At 47.7% G+C, this 19,640-nt stretch overlaps 1 protein-coding gene across 4 annotated transcripts in view; it reads right to left on the bottom strand.

The window, feature by feature from the left end:
- Positions 1 to 19,640, bottom strand: part of Clpb (ClpB family mitochondrial disaggregase) — a 127,670-nt gene that overhangs the window by 30,602 nt on the left and 77,428 nt on the right. For all 4 annotated transcript variants that reach the window (XM_006993275.3, XM_015986844.3, XM_076548577.1 and 1 more), the window contains one exon: positions 2,867 to 2,964. In XM_006993275.3, coding sequence (XP_006993337.1) covers positions 2,867 to 2,964 — 98 coding nt within the window. The remainder of the gene's footprint in view (positions 1 to 2,866; positions 2,965 to 19,640) is intronic.

The following is a 19,640-nucleotide window of genomic DNA, read 5'->3' as shown; positions in this document are numbered from 1 at the left end:
ACATTGTGCTGTATAGTTTTGTGTCAACTTGACACAGGCTGGGGTCATCTGAGAGGAGGGAACCTCAATTAAGAAACTGTTTCCATAAGATTGGGCTCTGTACTGGGCAGTGGTGGCGCACACCTTTAATTGCAGCACTTGGAGGGGGCAGAGGCAGGTAGATCTCTGAGTTCTAGGTGAGCCTGGTCTACAGAGTAAGCTCGAAGATAGTCAGGGCTACACAGAGAAACCCTGACTTGAAAAACCAAAAAGAAGAAGAAGAAGGAGAAGAAGGAGGAGAAGGAGGAGGAGAAGGAGGAGAAGGAGAAAGAGAAGAAGGAGAAAAGATTGGGCTGTAGGTTAGCCTGTAAGGCATTTTCTTAATTAGTGATTGATAGAAGAGGGCCCAGCCTATTGTGGATGGTGCCACACTTGGGCTGGTGGTACTGGATTCTATAAGGAAACAGGCTGAGCCAGCCACGAGGAGCAAGTCAGTAAGCAGCATCCCTCCATGGCCTCTGCATCAGCTCCTGCCTCCAGGTTCCTGCCCTGACTGCTTTGGATGATGAGCTGTGATGGGAAATGAGCCCCTTCTTCCTCACACAGGTTTTGGTCATGGTGTTTGTTTCATCACAGCAATAGACACACACCTAGACACAAGCAGGAGGGCAGGTCTGAGGCCAGGACCCCAGGACCCTCCAAGTCTGCGTCACTGCTAGAGATGGCAGGGCCTGAACTCTGGAGGGGCAGCTACGGCTTACTGCCTGGCAGAGAGAGATGGAGCTCAGGGCAAAAACGGAGCTTCTCCCACAGGAATCCACCTCAAAGAGCTAGCTTGTGCAGCTTGGTGAAAAGAAGCAGAAGAGAAAGGCGAGCAGGGAGAGACGGGACAGCCGACCCAAAGACAATGTAGACGGCAGAAGAGAGGGGATGCTGAGGGCACCTCGTCCTCGCTAACACGGTGGCCACCCCCCTCAGGGGACCGTATTTTGTCAAGTGGCCTTCAGGAGACCTAACGACCTGTGCGGACACTAAGATGCTTGTTCACTTGGAAAGAGACCTTGGCACGACCAGCACCAGCCCTATGCCGTACCATCTGACACAGCGCAGACGTGTTCTTGGCCAAGTCTAACGAGGAGCTGAGGGTACACTTCCTGAGGTTATCTGGAAGCAGCAGTGTTGAGAAAATAACATTGGGCTGGAGATGTCTCTTACGGAGATTGTGTGCAGGGGGAGGGCGGAGGACTGAGGGGAAGGGTGTTGTAGGAGGCTGTAGGGGATGTGAGGCCTGAGGAACTCTTCTTTTTTTTTTTTTTTTTTTCTAGAGACAGGGTTTTTCTGTGTAACAGCCCTGGCTGTCCTGGAATTTGCTTTGTAGACCAGGCTGTCCTTGAACTCACAGAGATCCACCTGCCTCTGCCTCTCAAGTACTTGGGAGTAAAGGTGTGTACCACCACTACCTGGCTAAGAACTAGTATTTTGCTCAAGACTTCATTTGGCTTCTGCTAAAAAGAAGCTGGGAGGTTGTCACCTTAAAAATAAATGTGACTGGGAGGCTGGTCCAAACGGAGCCCCAGCAGCCAATACACACAGTCTGCAGATGGAACAACTGCGTTTGTGTGTCAGTGTGGGAAACATTCATAGGCGAGGCTGCAGAACCATGCTGTCAGTGACTGCCAGGTTCAGGAGGAGAAGGTGCAGAGGAGGGCGGGCCGCACCCCTCCACCTCCAGACCTTGGGCCTTCACAGTCCACCTGGTAGCGGCACACGGATCTATTGGCGTCTAAGACTCAAAACTGTATGGTCCCCATTCAGCTTCACAATTTATTTTCTTTAATTTTCAGGCCCCTCTGTGTGTCAGGCAAGTGCTCTGAATAACTGGGCTACCCCAGCCCTGCAGTGTGCAATTTAAGAAAATAATTGTTTTGTGAAGAAGTAAACCTTTTGAACGTTTACTGGAGTTTAGGCATATCACTTTTTGTTTCCATTGCTGTTGTTTTGAGACCCAATCTCTCTATGTTGCCCTGCTGTAAATCTCTATGTAGACCAGGCTGGCTTTGAAACTCACAGAGGTCCACCTGACTCTGCCTCCCAAGTGCTGGAAATGAAGGCGTATGCCACAAAAAGAAAAAAAAAAAGGTAAATGTGTATCAACCATAAAAAAAAATGTGACCGCTAATTCTCAGAAGCCACAAATGTCTTGGGCCTCTCCCTCTCCATGTTCATGACAGCAAAGCTCCCTATTCTTGGTATAGCCAGAGCTGGATGTGAACTTAAGTAGACAATAATCATCAATGGTTGGCTTAGTGATGCACGTCTGCAATCCCAGCACTTGGGATTATCTTACGGCACTTCAGCCAGTCTGCAGACAACAGATCCCCTATGCTAGAAAGAGAACAAGACAAGGGTCAGAAAGCCAGGTATTCTGGGCTCATTCCTGCACGGACCCTATTATATATCCTCGTGGTCAACTGCATTTGCTTCAGTTGATAACTTATTCTGGGAGTGCCAGCCTTGGCTATGTAGTAAGACCAGTTGCCAGAAAATAAAAGATCACCTAAGAAGTGCTTTTGGTGTGGCACCTGAAGTAATTGAAAAAGTGGAAGGTTATGGGCTAGAGAGATGGCTCAGCAGGTAAGAGCTCTGGCTGTTATTCCAGAGGATCTGAGTTCCATTCCCAGTACCCATGTGGACACTAACAACTGTCTGAATTCTGGTCCAGGGGATCTAATGCCCTGTTCTTGTCTCTTCTGGGCACTGCATGCACTGAGTACATATATACACACACACAGGTAAAACACTCGCCACCCACACACACCCCCTCCCAGCAAAAAAGTGGAAAGTTAAATGATGCAGGGGGTACCTACAGCCTCCTCTCACTACTCACCTTGGTCTCGGAGGTTTTCAGAAGTTTCATAACCTCCCCTTCCCGGGCATAATCCAAGGGTGTGTGTCCCATCTCATTCCTCTGAAGGGGGTTCGCTCCTGGCAGGAAAAAAAGGATAAATGGTCAGAGCTATACAAATGATTATCAGGTTCTCAGTATTCACAGGTGGCTTAGGAGCCTCAATTTCAGTATGAATCCCCATGGAAATTTACGAGACTACAGAATGACAGGAAAACATACTAAGTTACTCTGGAAGGAGAGAATATGTGGCCCTCCCTGATGGAGGTCAATATACTAGGGCCTTCATATATATGTATATGCAGCTAAACATGCTAACAAAACTCAGCAAATAAATTCATAGATTTATACACTAACACATGCATTCACATATATACATATACACACATACATATATATATTCACTAAAATGTTCACATTTTCTAATAACTGCATATAAAGGAACAAAGCCATTCACAAAGCCATATAAACGGGTTCCTTTCTAAAACAGAATAGCCCAAATAGTAATTTAAAAGCCCTGTTCTGCTTCTTTTCTCCTTAATATTATCTTATTTGTCTCATTTGAGACAGAGTCTCCTTATGTAGCCCTGGCATTTGCCTCAAACTCAAAGCAAGCCTCTCATCTCAGCCTCCTAAATGGAGGGATTACAGATGTGACTCACCATACCCAGCTCTTTTCTTTTCTGCCAGCCAGAGTCAGCCAAGTCCTCTGGACCGTGGCTCTGTCTTGGTAGCTGATGAGAGTGTGTATGTTCTGATGACTGGAGGACAAAGGTTAGCCAAGAGCCTCATGACTTCCTTCTAAGTGCTGGCACAGAGCAGCCAGTAAATGGCATGTACTTAGCAAGGCTTTAAATGACAAGACTCCTCTCACTCTCAGGGCTGGCCGACTCTTCCTCCACAGCCCAGCTCTGGGCAACTCTCTTCCTGACTCTAACCAATGCCAGCTATCTTGCTTCTGTTTTTGTTTTCCGAGATAGGACTTCTCTGTGTAACAGCCCTGTGTAACAGTAAGGCTGTCCTGGAACTCGCTCTGTAGACCAGGCTGGCCTTGGACTCACAGAGATCCACCTGCCTCTGCCTCCCAAGTGCTAGGAGTAAAGGCGTGCGCCACCACCGCCCGGCATGCCCCCTCTTATTTTAAACAGTGCTGGGAATAGGGTATCACACATGTGATGTGCTCTAACACTGAGCTACCATAGGTCCCTAAAATGCTGGTGCCTGGTACATGAAGAGGCCAAGAGAGTGTGTCTGGTCCCCTGCAACTGGCGTTATGAGCCACTATGTGGATGCTAGGAATAAACCCAGGTACTCCAGAAGAGCAGCCAATGCTCCTAATTGCTGAGCCATCTCTCTGGCCACAAACCTATTGTGTTAAAGTGTAGCATTTGGTGTTTAATCTTGGGTTGTAACCATAACTACTATCTAATTCACCCCTCTCCAGGAAGAAACCCCATACCCACTACAAAACAACAAAACCAAACAAAACCCCCCACAAAGGTTAACTTTCTCTTTTTATGGGTATTTCATATAGCTGGAATTGCATGACATGTGGCCACCACCGTGTGGCTTCTTTCATAGAACGTTTTCAAGGTTCCTTCATGTGGCAGCACAGCTGAATAATGTTCTGTTCTGTGACATCACATTTTCTTATCTACTAGCTGGACATAGGAGCTATTTCCCCCCTTTGTCTGTTTGGAACATTCATCAATTGTTCAAGTCTCTATTTGTGTTGCCTTTGTTTTCCTGAGTTTCCTGAGGTGGTAGTGTCTTACTATATAGCCCAAGCAGACCCTGAACTCAAGATTTAGTTTCCTGGGTGCTTTACAGGAGTGGGGCACCAAGTACCCACCCCATTTGCTCTCACTCAAACCGGCCTCGATACGTGGCTCGACCATCCCTCCTGCCTCAGACTCCCGAGTGCGGAACTAGCTGTGTACGCCACCATGCCACACTCTGTACGTCTCCTGTCTTTTCAGTAGATGCCCTGGGGTGACAGTCTATGGATCACTGTATTCATGCTTGACTCTGCACTTATTATGTGGGCTTTTTTTTTCTTTTCATTTAATGTTTGAAACCTTGAGGAATTAAAATCACCAAAACACGGACATGGAAACTGGACTCAAGTACAACCATGAGCCACAGGCCTACTGTTGTTGGAGAATACTATTTTAAGGTGTGTTACTTTTGCTTAACTCTGTGAAGCTGTGCTACTGTGCCTGTCTAAGACACCTTGATGGTCTAATAAAGAGCTGAACAGCCAATGTCGAGGAGGAGAAAGGACAAGTGGGGCTGGCAGGCAGAGAAAATATATGGAAGGAGAAATCTGGGAGGAGAGAGATCAGGAAACGAGAGAAGGAGGAGGACATCAGGGGACAGCCACTCAGCCACACAACCAGCAACAGAGTAAGAAAGGAAGGTGTACAAAAATAGAGAAAGGCAAAAGCCTAAAGGCAAAAGCTAGACGGGATAATTTAAGAAAAGCTGGCTAGCAACAAGCCAAGCTAAGGCTGGACATTTATAAGTAAGAATAAGCCTCTGTGTGTGATTTATTTGGGAGCTCGGTGGTGGGCCCCCCAAAAGAGTAAAGAGTAAAAAACAAACAACAACCTACTGTTCTGAGCCAGGAGTCCACCCTAGCCCTAGGTTTCCCTAACTCCAATTCTCCACACCCTCTGCAAAGTGGCAATGATACCCTACTGCTGAAATCCTCCAGTGCTCCTTCACCGTCCACAGCACTAAGTATGGCCTCCTTAGTGAGGGGGGTGCCCAGCGAGGAGGGATCTTCCTACCTCCAGTAAGGTTCATACCTCCCCCATAGTCTGGCTGAACAGAGTGTGTGTTTATCAGCATTACTAAGTTTCTAGTCTTTTAAGAACTCAGAGGCTCACCCAGAGCCTCATTCTTTCTTTAAGATCAGTTGGCACTTTCTGGGCACTGCACACCAGCGGCTCTCTGTGCAGGATGGGGACTGGCGGGGCTAATGAGCATTTCTTCTTTATATACTTCTTTTTTCTTCAAGATTTACTTTAATTGTATGTGTGTGTGTGTGTGTGTACAGGTGCCTACAGAGGTCAGAGGCATAGGATCTGGAGTTAGACTGTTGTGAGCTGCCTGATGTGTCTGCTGGAAGTGAAAGCTCTCTTCAGCCCCTCCCCCCATGCTTATTTGGTTTTTGGTTTTAGGGAGGAGCTGGCCTTAAGCTCACTATATAGCCCACTCTATCCTTGAACTTGACGAGCTCCCCTGCCTGGTTATCCTGAGCGCTGGGAATCTGTTTTTTTTTTTTTTTTTTTTTTAATCCCTCCTTACTGTTCTGTGGTAACTGGTAATCTGTCTATTGACTCCTTTGTGTTTTTTAGGGCCTCTTTTCAAATACTGCCCTCAATCCTATGACCAGTCTTTCTGTCTCTTTTGCAGACGTCTTTTCCGGTCTTTAGGAAAGGGGTCCTCTGAGTTTGAGTTGAGTACAAACTTAGCTCTCCAGGAGCCTATGGGGACATGGTGAGCTCACGACGGTGACACAGGCCGAGGCTGGCCACTGTGCCCAAGGACAGGCAGACAGACAAGAACCACAGAGTTCAAGAAGGACCAGAGCACTTGGGGTTTACTCTCTTGGCCTGGCCCTGCTTTCTGGGTGCTGGGCACTGGGGTCCCAGGAGCCAGTCATTCCCATGGCACAGCTGGGCCAGGGGCCTCAAAGGAGTAACGGAGAGGCCTCTCCTTTCTCTGACCAGGAGGGGCGTCCTGCCATTAGACGTGTGCTCTGTGGAGTGGGGTTAGCTTCCCAGAGGAAGAGGAACCAGGAAGGGCGGAGGAATGGGCACAGGGGAGGAGGAGAGAAGGCGAGAGAAGAAGGCGGTGGGAGGAAGGAGGAGGGTGAGATCAGCAGCCTCAGACAAGCGCTGGCTGTCAGTGATCTATATTTGCTTACAGAATGAAAAATGTGTGCCACGAACATTGGCCACCGAGTAATCTCTAGCAGGAGTCGCGTCACTTCTCATAAAGCATGGGGTGGGGACAGGCAGGAGCTCTCTGCACCTGGGCCAGCCAGCACCCGGGCTTCCTTTTACAGCAGCGCTGGGCCTCGGCTCCAGTCCAGAAGACTCGCAGGACAGGCTACTCGCCAGGGGAAACCAGCCGGGTTCTCCAAGGTTCTGGAGCCTCAGGGCAGCACATCTGCCCACTTTAGGAAGGCTGAGGCGGGGGCACCTGGATAATGTCCATCCAATATTACTCCCCCAGACTCACACCCTCCCTCTGACTTGACTAATTGCTCTAATAATTGATAGAACCTGACTTCTACCACTGATCGATTTCACCTTCACGACCAACGGCCACAAACCATTACACTCCAATAAATAACCACGCTGGGCCTCACCCCGTTGCCCTCTCCGGGGGCATCAGGATGGCCCGTGCCCTGGCCTGACCTCCCCTTGCCTCCCACCCAGGGCCCCTCCAGGCCAAGCAGCTGGCCTAGAGGGCCAGGCCTCTGGGAGCAAGTGAGAGGGCTGGAAGGAGGTGGGAGCACTAATCGCAGGCCATCCGTCACCTCCCACTGGCTGTCTGGGGCTGGGGCAAACACCTGGAGCACCCTAGGCAGTGTGGTGCAGGACCCCTCCTTCCTCTCCTGCTCCAGATTAGTTGTCCCAGCTTATAATATTTGATAAATAGCAGCCTGGCTTCCTGGCAGCGCGGCTGCGGCTGCGCCTGCCCGCTACAGCTGTGGAAGGTCACTCATTGGGGAAATATGTTTCTGTCAGTGGTATTGAAAAAAGTTTAGTGGAGTGACAGGCCTCGATTTTTCAAATTTTATTAACTCCATCCTCTTAACCATTTGTCTTGAATTCCTTCAGATTCTGGGGGATCTGTCAATAAGGACTGGGCCCAGAAAGTAGGGTAGGGGTAGTTGGGTGGGCAAGGAGCTGGTGCTGGTTGGTGCTGCTGTGGTTGGCTGAGATCTCCTCACCCAGGAGGTGCAGGGAGTGGAAGGGGAGTCGGTGAGAGACGCCGGGCTCCCTGGTGCCTAGGAGCCTACTGCCCTTCTCGGGTCAGCATGTGCCTGTGATTTGACAATCACCCAGGCTCCAAATGGGAAAGCACCTCGTATGAGTCTTCCGACTCCCAAGAGGTCCCTTGTCACCTCTCTCTACTGCATCAGGAAGAGGTGGTCCCCTGGCTCCACTGACTCCATCTTTTAAGCCCGAGTCTGTCTTCTCCAGGAAGGCCTCCTTCCTCCCTCCCCCAGGCTGTTTGGGACTGGAGCAGAACTCAGCAAAGCCTGCCTACCATCTTCTACTCTCCCATAGCCTTGTCTGTCCCCTGCAAGAACTCCATTAAAGGCCATCACTCTCCTCCGTCTCCACCTTGCTGTACACCAGCGCAGGCCCAGCACAGATGCTTACTCATATTTGCCAGAAAAACCTATCTTCTCCTCAGGAGCTCTCTTCTGAGGCTGAGAGAACATGGCAGTTGTTCTGTCTGCTGGAAAAGCCTTCCTACAGCAAGTGTGTGGTCATGCCCTCCTTCCTGTAAGGGAGAAAGAACCCCTAGACTCTTTGCTGGTCCCAGATGCCTCTCTGTCTGTCGTGAGAAGAGGAGAAGCACTTCCCCTCCAGGCTGGGAGCAGGCGGGTGAGGAGTACCACCTGCTGGCCGGGCACTTCTCTACTGTTCTGACTGCTGTCCTGCCAAACTCTATGGGTTTTATGAGTTTTTTGAATATGGTTGAAAAAAGATTACAGTGATCTCTGTAAAAGCTTTCTCATCCACTCTTCCTCTTCACATTTACCTCTGCTCCTCTGCTCCCTTCATCCTGACTTTCATGATTCTGGCAGTCTCTTTCCTATCTGCAGTGAGAGGTTTGGTGAGCATTACAAGCATCCCTCCATGATTAGAGGTGCCCAATGTAGACTAGCATTTTGGGAAGTAAGCATTTGGAAAGATGGTGGGACAAGCTGCGTGCCTTCCCTGACACCACACTCATTATGGCATGAGATCTGTGTAGTTCCTTCAGCCCAGAGCCCTGCTCCTTGTCCTCGTGACTACCTAGATCCTGCATTCTTTAAGGACAGTGGCCAGGAATCTCTCCTCTGGGTTCCTGTTCTCCCCGTTCCCTTTTCTGGTCATGGCATGCCACACTTCAGCTGTCACAGCCAGTCTCCATAACTCCTGAGGCCAGACACTGACCAACTCTTCTTGCATTCCCAGAGGCAGACATCTAAGGCTCACTGAGAGCGACAAAGGAAACACAGCAGAAGGAGCAAGAGTCTCCTGAGGCCTCATCTGGAGTGTCTTCCATGTTCCACATACTCACCACGGCTCAACATGTGCACACATTAGACAGATACTGTCAGAGACGTGCCACGCCTTAACCAAGAACAGTTATAAGGCATGGATCCCAGGCCGCATCTTCTGCTGACTACACCCATGGATTTAATCCTTGGCAATTTGGTGAAGGAAGCAGGGGAGGTGTTGTTTTCCACTTTACAGGTTGCCTGGGTCTGGTAGATGAGTAGGAGCAGGGACAGAGGCTAACACTTGCTGGTTGCACAGTCTTTACATACTGTGCCTGAATAATTCATCACACCAAGAGAAAACAGGCTCAGAGTTGAAATAATTTGCCTGTGGTCATAGAGCAAACAGTGAAGCTAAGATTTAAAACAGGGGTCCATTCTCTTTCATAAATGTTTGAAATGTTAGTTTTGTTTTTAAATAAAGAAGCTCGCTTTGCTCCCCCATCCCACCTCAAAGTGCCACCAAAGGCCTGATGACTCAAAAAGACATTAAGACCATCTCCCCTTCCCTGGCCCCCTTCTCCTCCAATGTGCTTAGATGCTCTAGGGCCAAGCAAGACAGAGAAGTTTCCCATCATGGGCTGGGGACAGACAACGCTGTAGAAAGGGTGGGACAAAGCATTTCCTTTCTTTCCATTTAGGGTTCCTGGTCTGGGGCAAAGGGAATGGTGAGCCACAGTAACTCAGCTTCCTAGACAGCACCCAGAGACCTTTCCTGTGATGGAGAGCAGGAGGGGCTCCACTACCTTCAGAGTTTGGGGGACAGAAAGCTACCACTCAGACACTCCATCAAGTCCCACAGCACAGACAGGCCAAGGACCGGCACATAGTGAAAGCAGTAGGCCTTATCTTCTAACAGAACCCGACTGGAGGGGGACAGACAAGAGAGAAACCAACACGTTGGATGGAGGAGTGAGGAGATGGATTGGTCCCCTCCCATCATGCACCATGAGTCTGGGGAGCCGGGAAACCACAGCTGGGAGGAGCAGAGAAAAAACTCAGTACTTGGCTCAGCAGATTAAGGAATCTGCCACCAAGACTGATGACCTGAGTTTGAGCCCTGGGACTTCTATGATGAAGGAGAGAACCAACTCCCACAAGTTGTCCTCTGTCCTCCACATGCATGCTGTGACATGTACATGCGTTCATGCGTGTGCGTGTGTGCGTGTGTGTGTGTGTGTGTGTGTGTGTGTGTGTGTGTGTGTGCGCCTCTGAGTCCTTTCCTTTTTTGATCATTAAAGCACTCACCTCACCATACACTTTCCATAGAATGCCTATCTCCGGAACCAAACATACCAGTAAAGGGTGCTTTGTGAGCCTCTAGAAAGAGAGGTGGGTGACTGCTGGGCAACTGATGGTCCGTGTTAATCATGAGACTAGCCTCTTCCTGTGTCAGGACTACCTGAGAGCTCAGTCAGGCAGTTAGAGACATTTGATGGGATGTCTCAGGAAAACCCTGTGGTCACAATGAAGACGCTGGAAGTCAGCAACATCTGGGATGTCAGTCAGCGATTGAGAGACAATCAGACCCCAGGGGGATAGGGTAAAAGATAGACCAGAAGAGTTCCAGTGACAGTAGGTGGGTTTGGTCCTGTTCAGCATGTTTATTTCTGCTATGGATAGCATGGGCTGGGCTACTCATTAAATCTGTAGATGTAATTGGGGTGGGAAAGGCACCCAATACATCCAACAGAAGATTGACAGTAAGAGGTAAAGTATAAAGGAGGAGTCATAGGTTTTGGAAGAGAGACAAAGTAGAGAGATTGTTCTGGGAAATACAACTGGTGTAGAAAAGGGTTTAGAAGCCATGTGAGAAAAATGGCTCATGGAACTGGTTGGTAGTTTGGGCTGGAGAAAAAAAAAAGTTCAGGAGACCAAGCTGGCCACCATGCAGAACTGGGAGGTTAATAATAAGACCCTTGGATGCACTCCATGGCTGACTTGATAAGCATCGGAAAGTTTGAAGGTAGAATATGGCACAGCACGTTCTCCAGCACCGGAAGTACTCATGTACTGAATGGATAGCTACTTGGTAAGTGTACTACTGAAATGTCATTTATAGTTTTTTTTTTTAAGATTTTATTTTATGTGAATGGGTATTTTGTTTGCTTGTATATCTGTGCATTACTTGTGTGCCTGGTGCCTATGAAGGCCAGAAGAAGATGTCAGGTCCTCTGGAAATGGAGTTGCACATGGTTGTGAGGCACCATGTGGGTGTTGGAACTCAAACCCTGGCCCTCTGCAAGAGCAGCAAATGATCTTAACTACTGTGCCATCTTGCCAGTCAGGCCCTATTTTTCAGCATTAACTGCTAATTTCTCTATATATTCACTCATTCATTTAAAGATACTTTCTGAGAGTCCTTCACACGTCTGTCGGTGTGCTAGGTCTGAGGGATACAAAGTGAGTAAGAAGATGCTGTTTCTGCTCCTAGGGAGCTCCTGATCCTGCAGGGAGGAGGGGACACACCTGTCTCCAACAGCAGCATGAGCCTTGACAGCAAGACCCAGTACAAGGGAAGTCTAGTTTCAGTTCAGGTTAGTCAGGGTTCTGGTGGAAATTCTCACACATTTGGCTGCCAAATTCCCCAAGTAGCTTAATCAGGACCAGATCACTCACTGGAACTCACCACACCGTCTGTGGGAATAGAAGCACACAGTGAAACAGAATTTGTGCATTTTTGTGCTTGATGTTTTGCTCTTACAGCCTGAGTTGTGGTCTTTGGCTGGGACTTGTTTATGTACCTACAGCTTGTCTTACAAGTGGCTGTGGTGTCAGGGTGAAGTGATTTAGCCAGCAGGGCTACCCAACTCTCCATTTCTTACCCACCCTATGGGGACTGCTTCAGCACAGACATAAACACGCTCCTGCCGTTACCTTATTGCACTCGTCACATGGGGAGGCTAGAAGGCTTGATTCAGGGATATGATTGGATTTTAAATCCCAGTCTCACAGGATTTTAATTACTGGTCTGGGGCAGCAGGGCTAGGCGCTGGCTGCCTTTGGATGGAGGAGGTCGATACACCAGTCCACAACATATTGAGCCACAATGCCTGCAGACTCTATTGCTCTATTTAATCATCTTTTGCAAAATTTACAGTGGAACAGGAGGGATCAATACGGAATTTATCACATTCTCTTGTAAATATGAGCCAGGAAAGAGTTCCAGGCAGTTTGTTACTGAGTGGGAGGGAACATGTCTGTGTACAGCTGGGCATTAGGAGATGAGACAAAATCCATACTTCTTGGCATAAGCTTCAGACACTCAGCCAAGTGCCTCTTAAACCTGAAGGCAAGTTCAATGGGAAGAACACTGATCCATTCAACCAACCAATCAGCCAACCAACATTCCAGGACCCACTTTACCCTGTAGTGTTGACTGTGGAATCTGGCTCATGAGAACATAAGCAAAATATAATACAATGATCCTGTCATCGTGAGGATGAACCTGTGCAAGTCCCCAGACAGTCTGGTACCCTTCTTACACACATGGGAAATGTAGATGATAAGAGTCTGTATCTTGTGGTTAGTTATGAGAAGAGATAAAAGCCTTGGCATGTAGTGAGGTTTCAATGAGTGGCAGCTACTGTTAGGCTTCCTCTAATTGTCATTACTAAGCAGTCCTTCCTGCACCAAGTGCCCCCTATGAATATGCATGGGTCTGGGGGGTGAGCAGGGAGCTGGTTGCCTTACTTTCACAGCAGACAGGAGGGGGACTGGGTGCTCTTCCTTCATTAATAGCCTGGCCAGGGCTACTGGTGGCAGAATCTGTGGAGCCAAGAGAAGGGGTGCAAGCAGGGGAAGTAGAGAGGGATCTGTTTGTCAACTCTTTAACTGAAATAAATCTGTACATTTTAAGCTTTCTGCTGTGGGGGAAGAGGGTGAGAAGTGAGTCTCCTCATGTAAGACACCAGGGAATGCCTGAAAGATGATGTAAGGAGTGGCCTCTTGAAGATTAAGCAGACTTGTATAGCTGAAGAAGTAGGAAAGGGCTTCTCACAGGGAAAAGTGAATGAGGAGGCTTGGAGAAGGAAAGACTGCTAGGGCCTGAATGATTTAGCAGGCCCTTGAAGACAGCTCCTGTCTAGTTCCCAGACAACGTCCTGTGGGCCCAGCAGGGACTGGTCCCGGTCTCAAAGCAAACCATCACCCCTGCATCTTTGAGAGAGTGGCAGAAGACTCATGTGGACTGCAGAGAACAAGGATGCAGGGTGAGGCATCTGGGTTGACCTTGGACACAGAAATTGCTGGAGGTTTCAGAGCAGGGGAGCAAACAGTTTTGCAGGGCAGAGGCTGGGTTGACAGAGACCCTAAGGAAGGTAGGGCAACAATGAGGCTGCTGTGGTGCTAGAGGCTCTGTAGAGCCTGAGCTAAGGGTGAGTGGGGCACAGGAAAGACGGACCTGAGAGGAAGTCCACAGACAGACGGCTTGTTAAACACCGAGGCAGAAGGCAACAGACTCACTGATAATGCTTTCCTGTGGAAGCTGGTAGATGGTGACAATGTCATTCACCAAGCATGCAGTGTGGAAGACAGTGTGAGGAGGGCAGGTTTGGACACACCACATGTGAGTTGTTTACAGAATATTAACATCAGCATACTACTGGCAGTATGAAAATGCCTCGTTTGTTCTAAGGAAAATATGCAGGCCAGTGTGGTCAGCAGAGGAGGTGAACAACCAAAGGAATGAGCACCCAAACACACGGCACATGCAGAGCCAGACAAGCAAAAGGCAAGTCTCCTGCCTCAGACCCCAGCTCTCTGCAAGCCTGTGGGACTTTGCACACACACATAATGCTCTGAGTAGCATGGGATGGCACTGGGGGCCAGAAGCTCAGCTCATTTTTGTTGTTGTTGTTGAAAGTTTTGTGAAGTTATGGGTTTCAGACTAGCCCTATTTCTCCTCCTCCCCACAATCCAGCACACTACCCTCAAAGGTGTCAGCATGCTCTGAATAAAGCAGAGCTTGGAGCAGACTATATAATATAAGAGCCTGGGCCCCTAGGCTCTGTCAGCCTTGACTCCCCTTCCCATCTTGCAAATAGCAGCTGAGCCTGAGGAAGCCAAGCTTAGGTCTAGGCTAAATTCAGCAGTTGTAATTATACTGCTGGCGTTTGTGGCAGAGCCACAGTCTGCGGGAGGAGGCCTCTTTTGTTTACGCACTAAAACCACATCATCTTCAAACATGCTAATCGCATGTCTGCTTTCCTCTAACAACATTGGAGGAGGCTGAGGAAAGGGCACACAATGCCCACACATCTGGCTAATTCAGTTAGAAGGCCAATCAATCTTGATGGGTTGTCTATAAAACACTGCTCACCCCAAAGGGCTGAGCTGACCAGATGTTTAAGCGTCTGTTGACCAATCCCAGCTGATGTCCATAGCAGTGGAGAGAAGGCTTCCACTCACAAGTCTGTTCCCCAAAGCTCAGTCCAGACTTCTTTAAAAAGTATCAGCAGTTGTGGTGGCTCAAGCCCATCATCTCAGCACTGGAAAGACTGAGGCAGGAGGACTGTTATAAATCTGAACCAGTCTAAGCTAGATATCAACACATCGTCTCAAAACAAAACATAAAAGCAATGAATGAGCCTCTAGATTCTAGAATAAGCCACATTCACAGACTTCTGTTCTGCACTTCAGGAAGACTTATTCATAGCTGACTGTGCAAACAAGTGCAGGAACATCCCAGTGGGATCTTCTTAACTGTACTTACCAGTGTGAAGAGTCACAAGTGTGGAAGAGGTGTCTTTAATATGGTATCAAATGTCATAGGCTACAGGTCTGGGCAAAGGAACCATTTATCTGGTGCTTCTCAGCCTCCCATCAAGGCTGAAGGGATTACTCATCTTCCTCATAAAACTGCTGCATTTTCCCAGCACAGAGGCTGCTGCCAACAACTCTCCCAGTTTATGCTCCCTCTCTACACCTAGCAGTTATCCGGAGGGTGGGGGGAAGAGGAGTGAGGAGAGGGTGGAGAACAGGCACAGGACCACTCTGGTGAACTCCTTGCCTGGGCTGTATTATTACTCAACGGTGCTTTTCCCTAATGAGTTCTGAGGACTTTACCAAGTCTGTCCTAGAGCTGAGGCTGCAGGATGAACCAGATTTGTGGCACCAAGTAAAGGTCAAATTAAAATAGATACCTCTGCCGGGTGGTCGTGGCGTATGCCTTTAATCCTAGTACTCGGGAGGCAGAGCCAGGTGGATCTCTGTGAGTTTGAGGCCAGCCTGGTCTACAGGGTGAGAGCCAGGACAGGCACCAAAACTACACAGAGAAACCTTGTCTCGGGGGGGGGGGGCGGGGGCGGGGGGGGCGGGAGATACTTTCTTCTAGCTTCCCTGGGCAGCTGCACACATGGCACAAGCTCACCCAAACAAATAAAAATAAATCTTCAAACAAACAAAAAAAACAAGAGAGCTGGGTATTGTGTATATCTCTGATCCCAGCACTCAGAAGGCTGAATCAGGTGGATTGCTGTGAGTTTGAAACTAATTTGGACTTCAAAGTGAGTACCAGGCCAACTGGGACAGCATGGCAAGACTCAAAAAACAAAACCAAAACAAAAATAACAAAGGGGAAAAGTGAAGACCAAAAGTCCTACAGAAAAAAATTCACGGGCTGGAGAGATGGCTCAGAGGTTAAGAGCACCGACTGCTCTTCCAGAGGTCCTGAGTTCAATTCCCAGCACCCACATGGTGGCTCACAACCACCTGTAATAAAATCTGGCACCCTCTTCTGTATACATAATAAATAAATAAATCTTTAAAAAAAAAAATTCACAAAAGAAAATCAAAATGATTCCCTTATTTCTGGAGACAGGGTTTCTCTGTGTAACAGCCCTGGCTGTCCTGGAACTCATTTTGTAGACCAGGCTGGCCTAGAACTCACAAAAATCTGCCTGCTTCTGCCTCCAGAGTGCTGGGATTAAAGGCGTGTGCCACACCACCTGGCCGAAATGGTTCTTAAATATATGAAATGATGTTCCAATACATTTAAATGAGAACCAAACGAAGTAACTAAGGAAGAAATACTATTTCCCTTCTACTATGACAAAAGTCCCAAAGCTTGACAATCCAGTCTTTGAGGGGCTGGGGGGGGCACAGACACTCTTGTGTAAGATAAGTGGGAGTGTGAAGCTGCAGAAGTTCTGTGGAGGAGAAACATCTGGTATGTAACCAAAAGATCTGTGCACATGTCCTCCTAACTAGGACTACTGCTTATAGGATTTTATGACAGACACACAGCCAGTAATATCAAAATATACAGCAAACAGGTCATATGTAGTTGCACTGTTTATGATTACAGAATATTAAAAATCATGTACATGCATAGGCCAGGAATGGAATACTGTGCAGCCATAAAATGGGAGACAGCAGATTTATATAAAATGTTTCCTGAGAAGTATGATTAAATAAAAAAAGCAAACTAAAAAAGAGTACATATAGTCTCCTATGCAGGAAGTAAGGCAAAGTAAGAAACGTGAGTATTAGGACTGGGGAAACGGCATCATCGTTAAAGTAGTTGCCTTGTAAGAATGGAGACCTGAGTTTGATCCCTTGGACCCATGTAAAAATGCTGGGTGTGGGAGCATGTGCTTGTGATCCTAGTGATGGAGGTGTAGGTGGGTATGGAGGGAGATAGGAGGGTCTTTGGGACTTGCTGGTCAGCCAGTCTAGTCTAATTGGTGGGCTTCAGGTCCTGAAGATATCCTCTTTCAAAGGAGCTAGATGGTGTCCCAGAGGAGTCAATACCCAAGGTAGTCCTCTGGCTTCCACATGCATGCATACACATAACTCTCACATGTGTACCTGCACACACACATACACACACACATTCCCTCCTCTTCCTCCCCCTTCTGAGTACTGGGATTACAGACTTGTACCACCATACCCGGGTTATTGTGCTGGGGATTGAGTCTTATGCAAGCTGGATAAGGACTCTACCAATTAAGCAACATCTCCAGCCTCCCTTTTATAACTTTGACTTTTAGAAACAAGCTAATGCTCTACATATTTAAAAGGCAAACTTATGCCAACAGGTTAGGTAGGGAGAAAAAAACCCTACAACTGAAAGCAAACTGAGAAATCAACGCATTACATTTCAGATGAATAACAAATACACCAAAGGGAGAACATGAACTCAAACAGCTTTTGAGCTCAATATTTGATGGTAAGCCATCCTGGAGTAGGGGTGAGAACTGCAAATGGCCCTGATCTAAGCTCTTTAGCAACCTGGCTTTCTACAGCAGGATGGGCAGAGGAACCTGGAGACTCAGTGTTGTACTGTATGACTGAGCTAACAGCCAGTGTTCTCAGAAGAGAGGAGAGGCATGTAACGATGAAATGTGTGAAGAACACACCTATGCAGGAATCAACTGAAGCAGGAGTCACTACTGTTCCTAGGATTTCCACACGAAGCATATGCACAGGTGAACATTCATATTCATGGTAGACATGTATGCACTTGTGTCTAAAATGTAAATAATTTGGGCTGAGGAAATGGCTCAGTCTATAAAGTACCTTCCAGGTAAGCAAGAGGACCTAAGTTTGGACCCCCAGCCCCCACGTAAAAGCAGGACACAGTGGCACATTTGTAACCCCAGGGCTGGGGGACAGGAACAAGGAGATCCTTTAAGCTTGCTGGCCAGTCAGTCTAGGCAATCAGTGAGCTCCAGGTTCAACAAGAGATCCTGCTTCAAACAGTAAGGTGGCAAATGATCGTGGAAAACACCTCATGTCCCGCTCTGGCCTCTACACATATACACACACTCATACATCCTCCCCAACCCCCCAATAGAAACCTGGAAATGTTGGCTGTTAACAGAAAGTACAAGAAGCGTGCCCAAGCCTTCTTCCTCCTTGCTGTCTATAGGCAGCTGCCATTTCCTATGTGGAGTCATGGCTGCACTCTGACCTCTGATGAAGTCCAAGAACATTAAAAAAAAAAAAAAAAAAAAAAAAAAAAGACAAAGAAAGTCATCTGGCACTAGTTAGATGTGTCACTGGGGAAGAGCCCTGAGGTTTCAAAAAGGCCAAGCCCTTCCCAGTGAGTTCACTGTCTTGTGCTGCACACAGAGATGTGCGCTCTCAGCTACTGCTCCGGCACCATGCCTGTGTATCTGCTGCCACGCTCCCTACCATGATGGTCATGGATTCTAACCTTTTGCAACCAGGAGCCCCAAGTTGAACATTTTCTTTGATAAGATGCCTTGGTCATGGTGTTTTGTCGATGCAATAGAAAGGTAACTAGGTCCATGAGGTCAAGGAGCTGGAAGTGCTGCTGCTGCTCAACAGATCTTTACTGCGCTGACATTACTACGTCTCCTTCTGGAACTGCAGAGCCACAGTAGACAGAGCTGTAAAGCTGCCATTAGAGTCACCGATCCCAACAACACCAGGCTGAGCAGTGAAGGAAGACATGGCTCGCAAGCAGGTTTTATTTCTTGTTTAAGTAAAACCACAAAAACTGCAAAAAGGAGGAGGAAGAAAAGAAGCTCAGGACTAGATTTTAGTCTCTAAGACAACTGCTCACTAAAAATCCCAGTCAAGGTAGAAATAAGGTGGGCACAAGATGAGCCTGAACTGTCCTGCTAATGCTCAAAGAATAAAAACAGATGGTGGTGCACACCTTTAATCTCAGCACTTGGAAGGCAGAGGCAGGAGGATCTTAATTCAAGGGCAGCCTTGGCTAAACTGCAAGTTCAGGACAGTCAGGGCTCTGTAGAGAGACCCTGTCTCCCCACCCCCAAAACAAATAAACCAACCAAAACAAACAATAACAACAAAGAAAGAGAGAGAGAGGGAGGGAGGGAAGGAGGGAGAGAGGGAGAGGAAGGAAGGAAGGAAGGAAGGAAGGAAGGAAGGAAGGAAGGAAGACTACCCTGGAAAACCAGACAACTTAATATAATTAAGGACAGTAATGAATTACAGGCATTAAAACAGTATGTATCTGTGAGTACACTATGACAATATATAGATATACGGGGGAAGGGGTTTTGCATACCACAGAAGGCCACGTGTCAACTGGTCACTGTGGGCGATGCTGGGGTTAGAAAATATGGAAAACATCTGTCTTGAAGTGTTGCATAAAGACTGGTTCTGGCAAGAAGCTCAGGAATGCCAGGTTCTGGGGGAAAGTCTGATGAACAAGGGTATTTGCTTGGGAATAAAAGTGTCTGTGCTGATTAAATACAAGGAGGAAAAAGAAGAAATACAACAGAGAGACTGGATAATACTTGGGTTGGAGCTGGGGTGGGAGTTAAGACTTGCATCACTGAAAACTTTTGAAATTTGTGCTATGTGCAAATATTAACTCTTCAAAAATAAGAATAAAAACAAAGCATACATAAAATATCTCTAAGAGTGTTCTATGCAGAGTATGCCCACAAAGATGTTCCCAAGTCCTAAGTCTTTGAATATGTCATGGAGACAAGAATGGTCACAAAGGCTGCCGACACAATG

This window comes from Peromyscus maniculatus, chromosome 1 (genome assembly GCF_049852395.1).
Source record: "Peromyscus maniculatus bairdii isolate BWxNUB_F1_BW_parent chromosome 1, HU_Pman_BW_mat_3.1, whole genome shotgun sequence".
Taxonomy (NCBI): Eukaryota; Metazoa; Chordata; class Mammalia; order Rodentia; family Cricetidae; genus Peromyscus; species Peromyscus maniculatus.
Note: the sequence above shows the minus strand (reverse complement) of the source record. Positions and strands in the feature narration are given on the sequence as shown.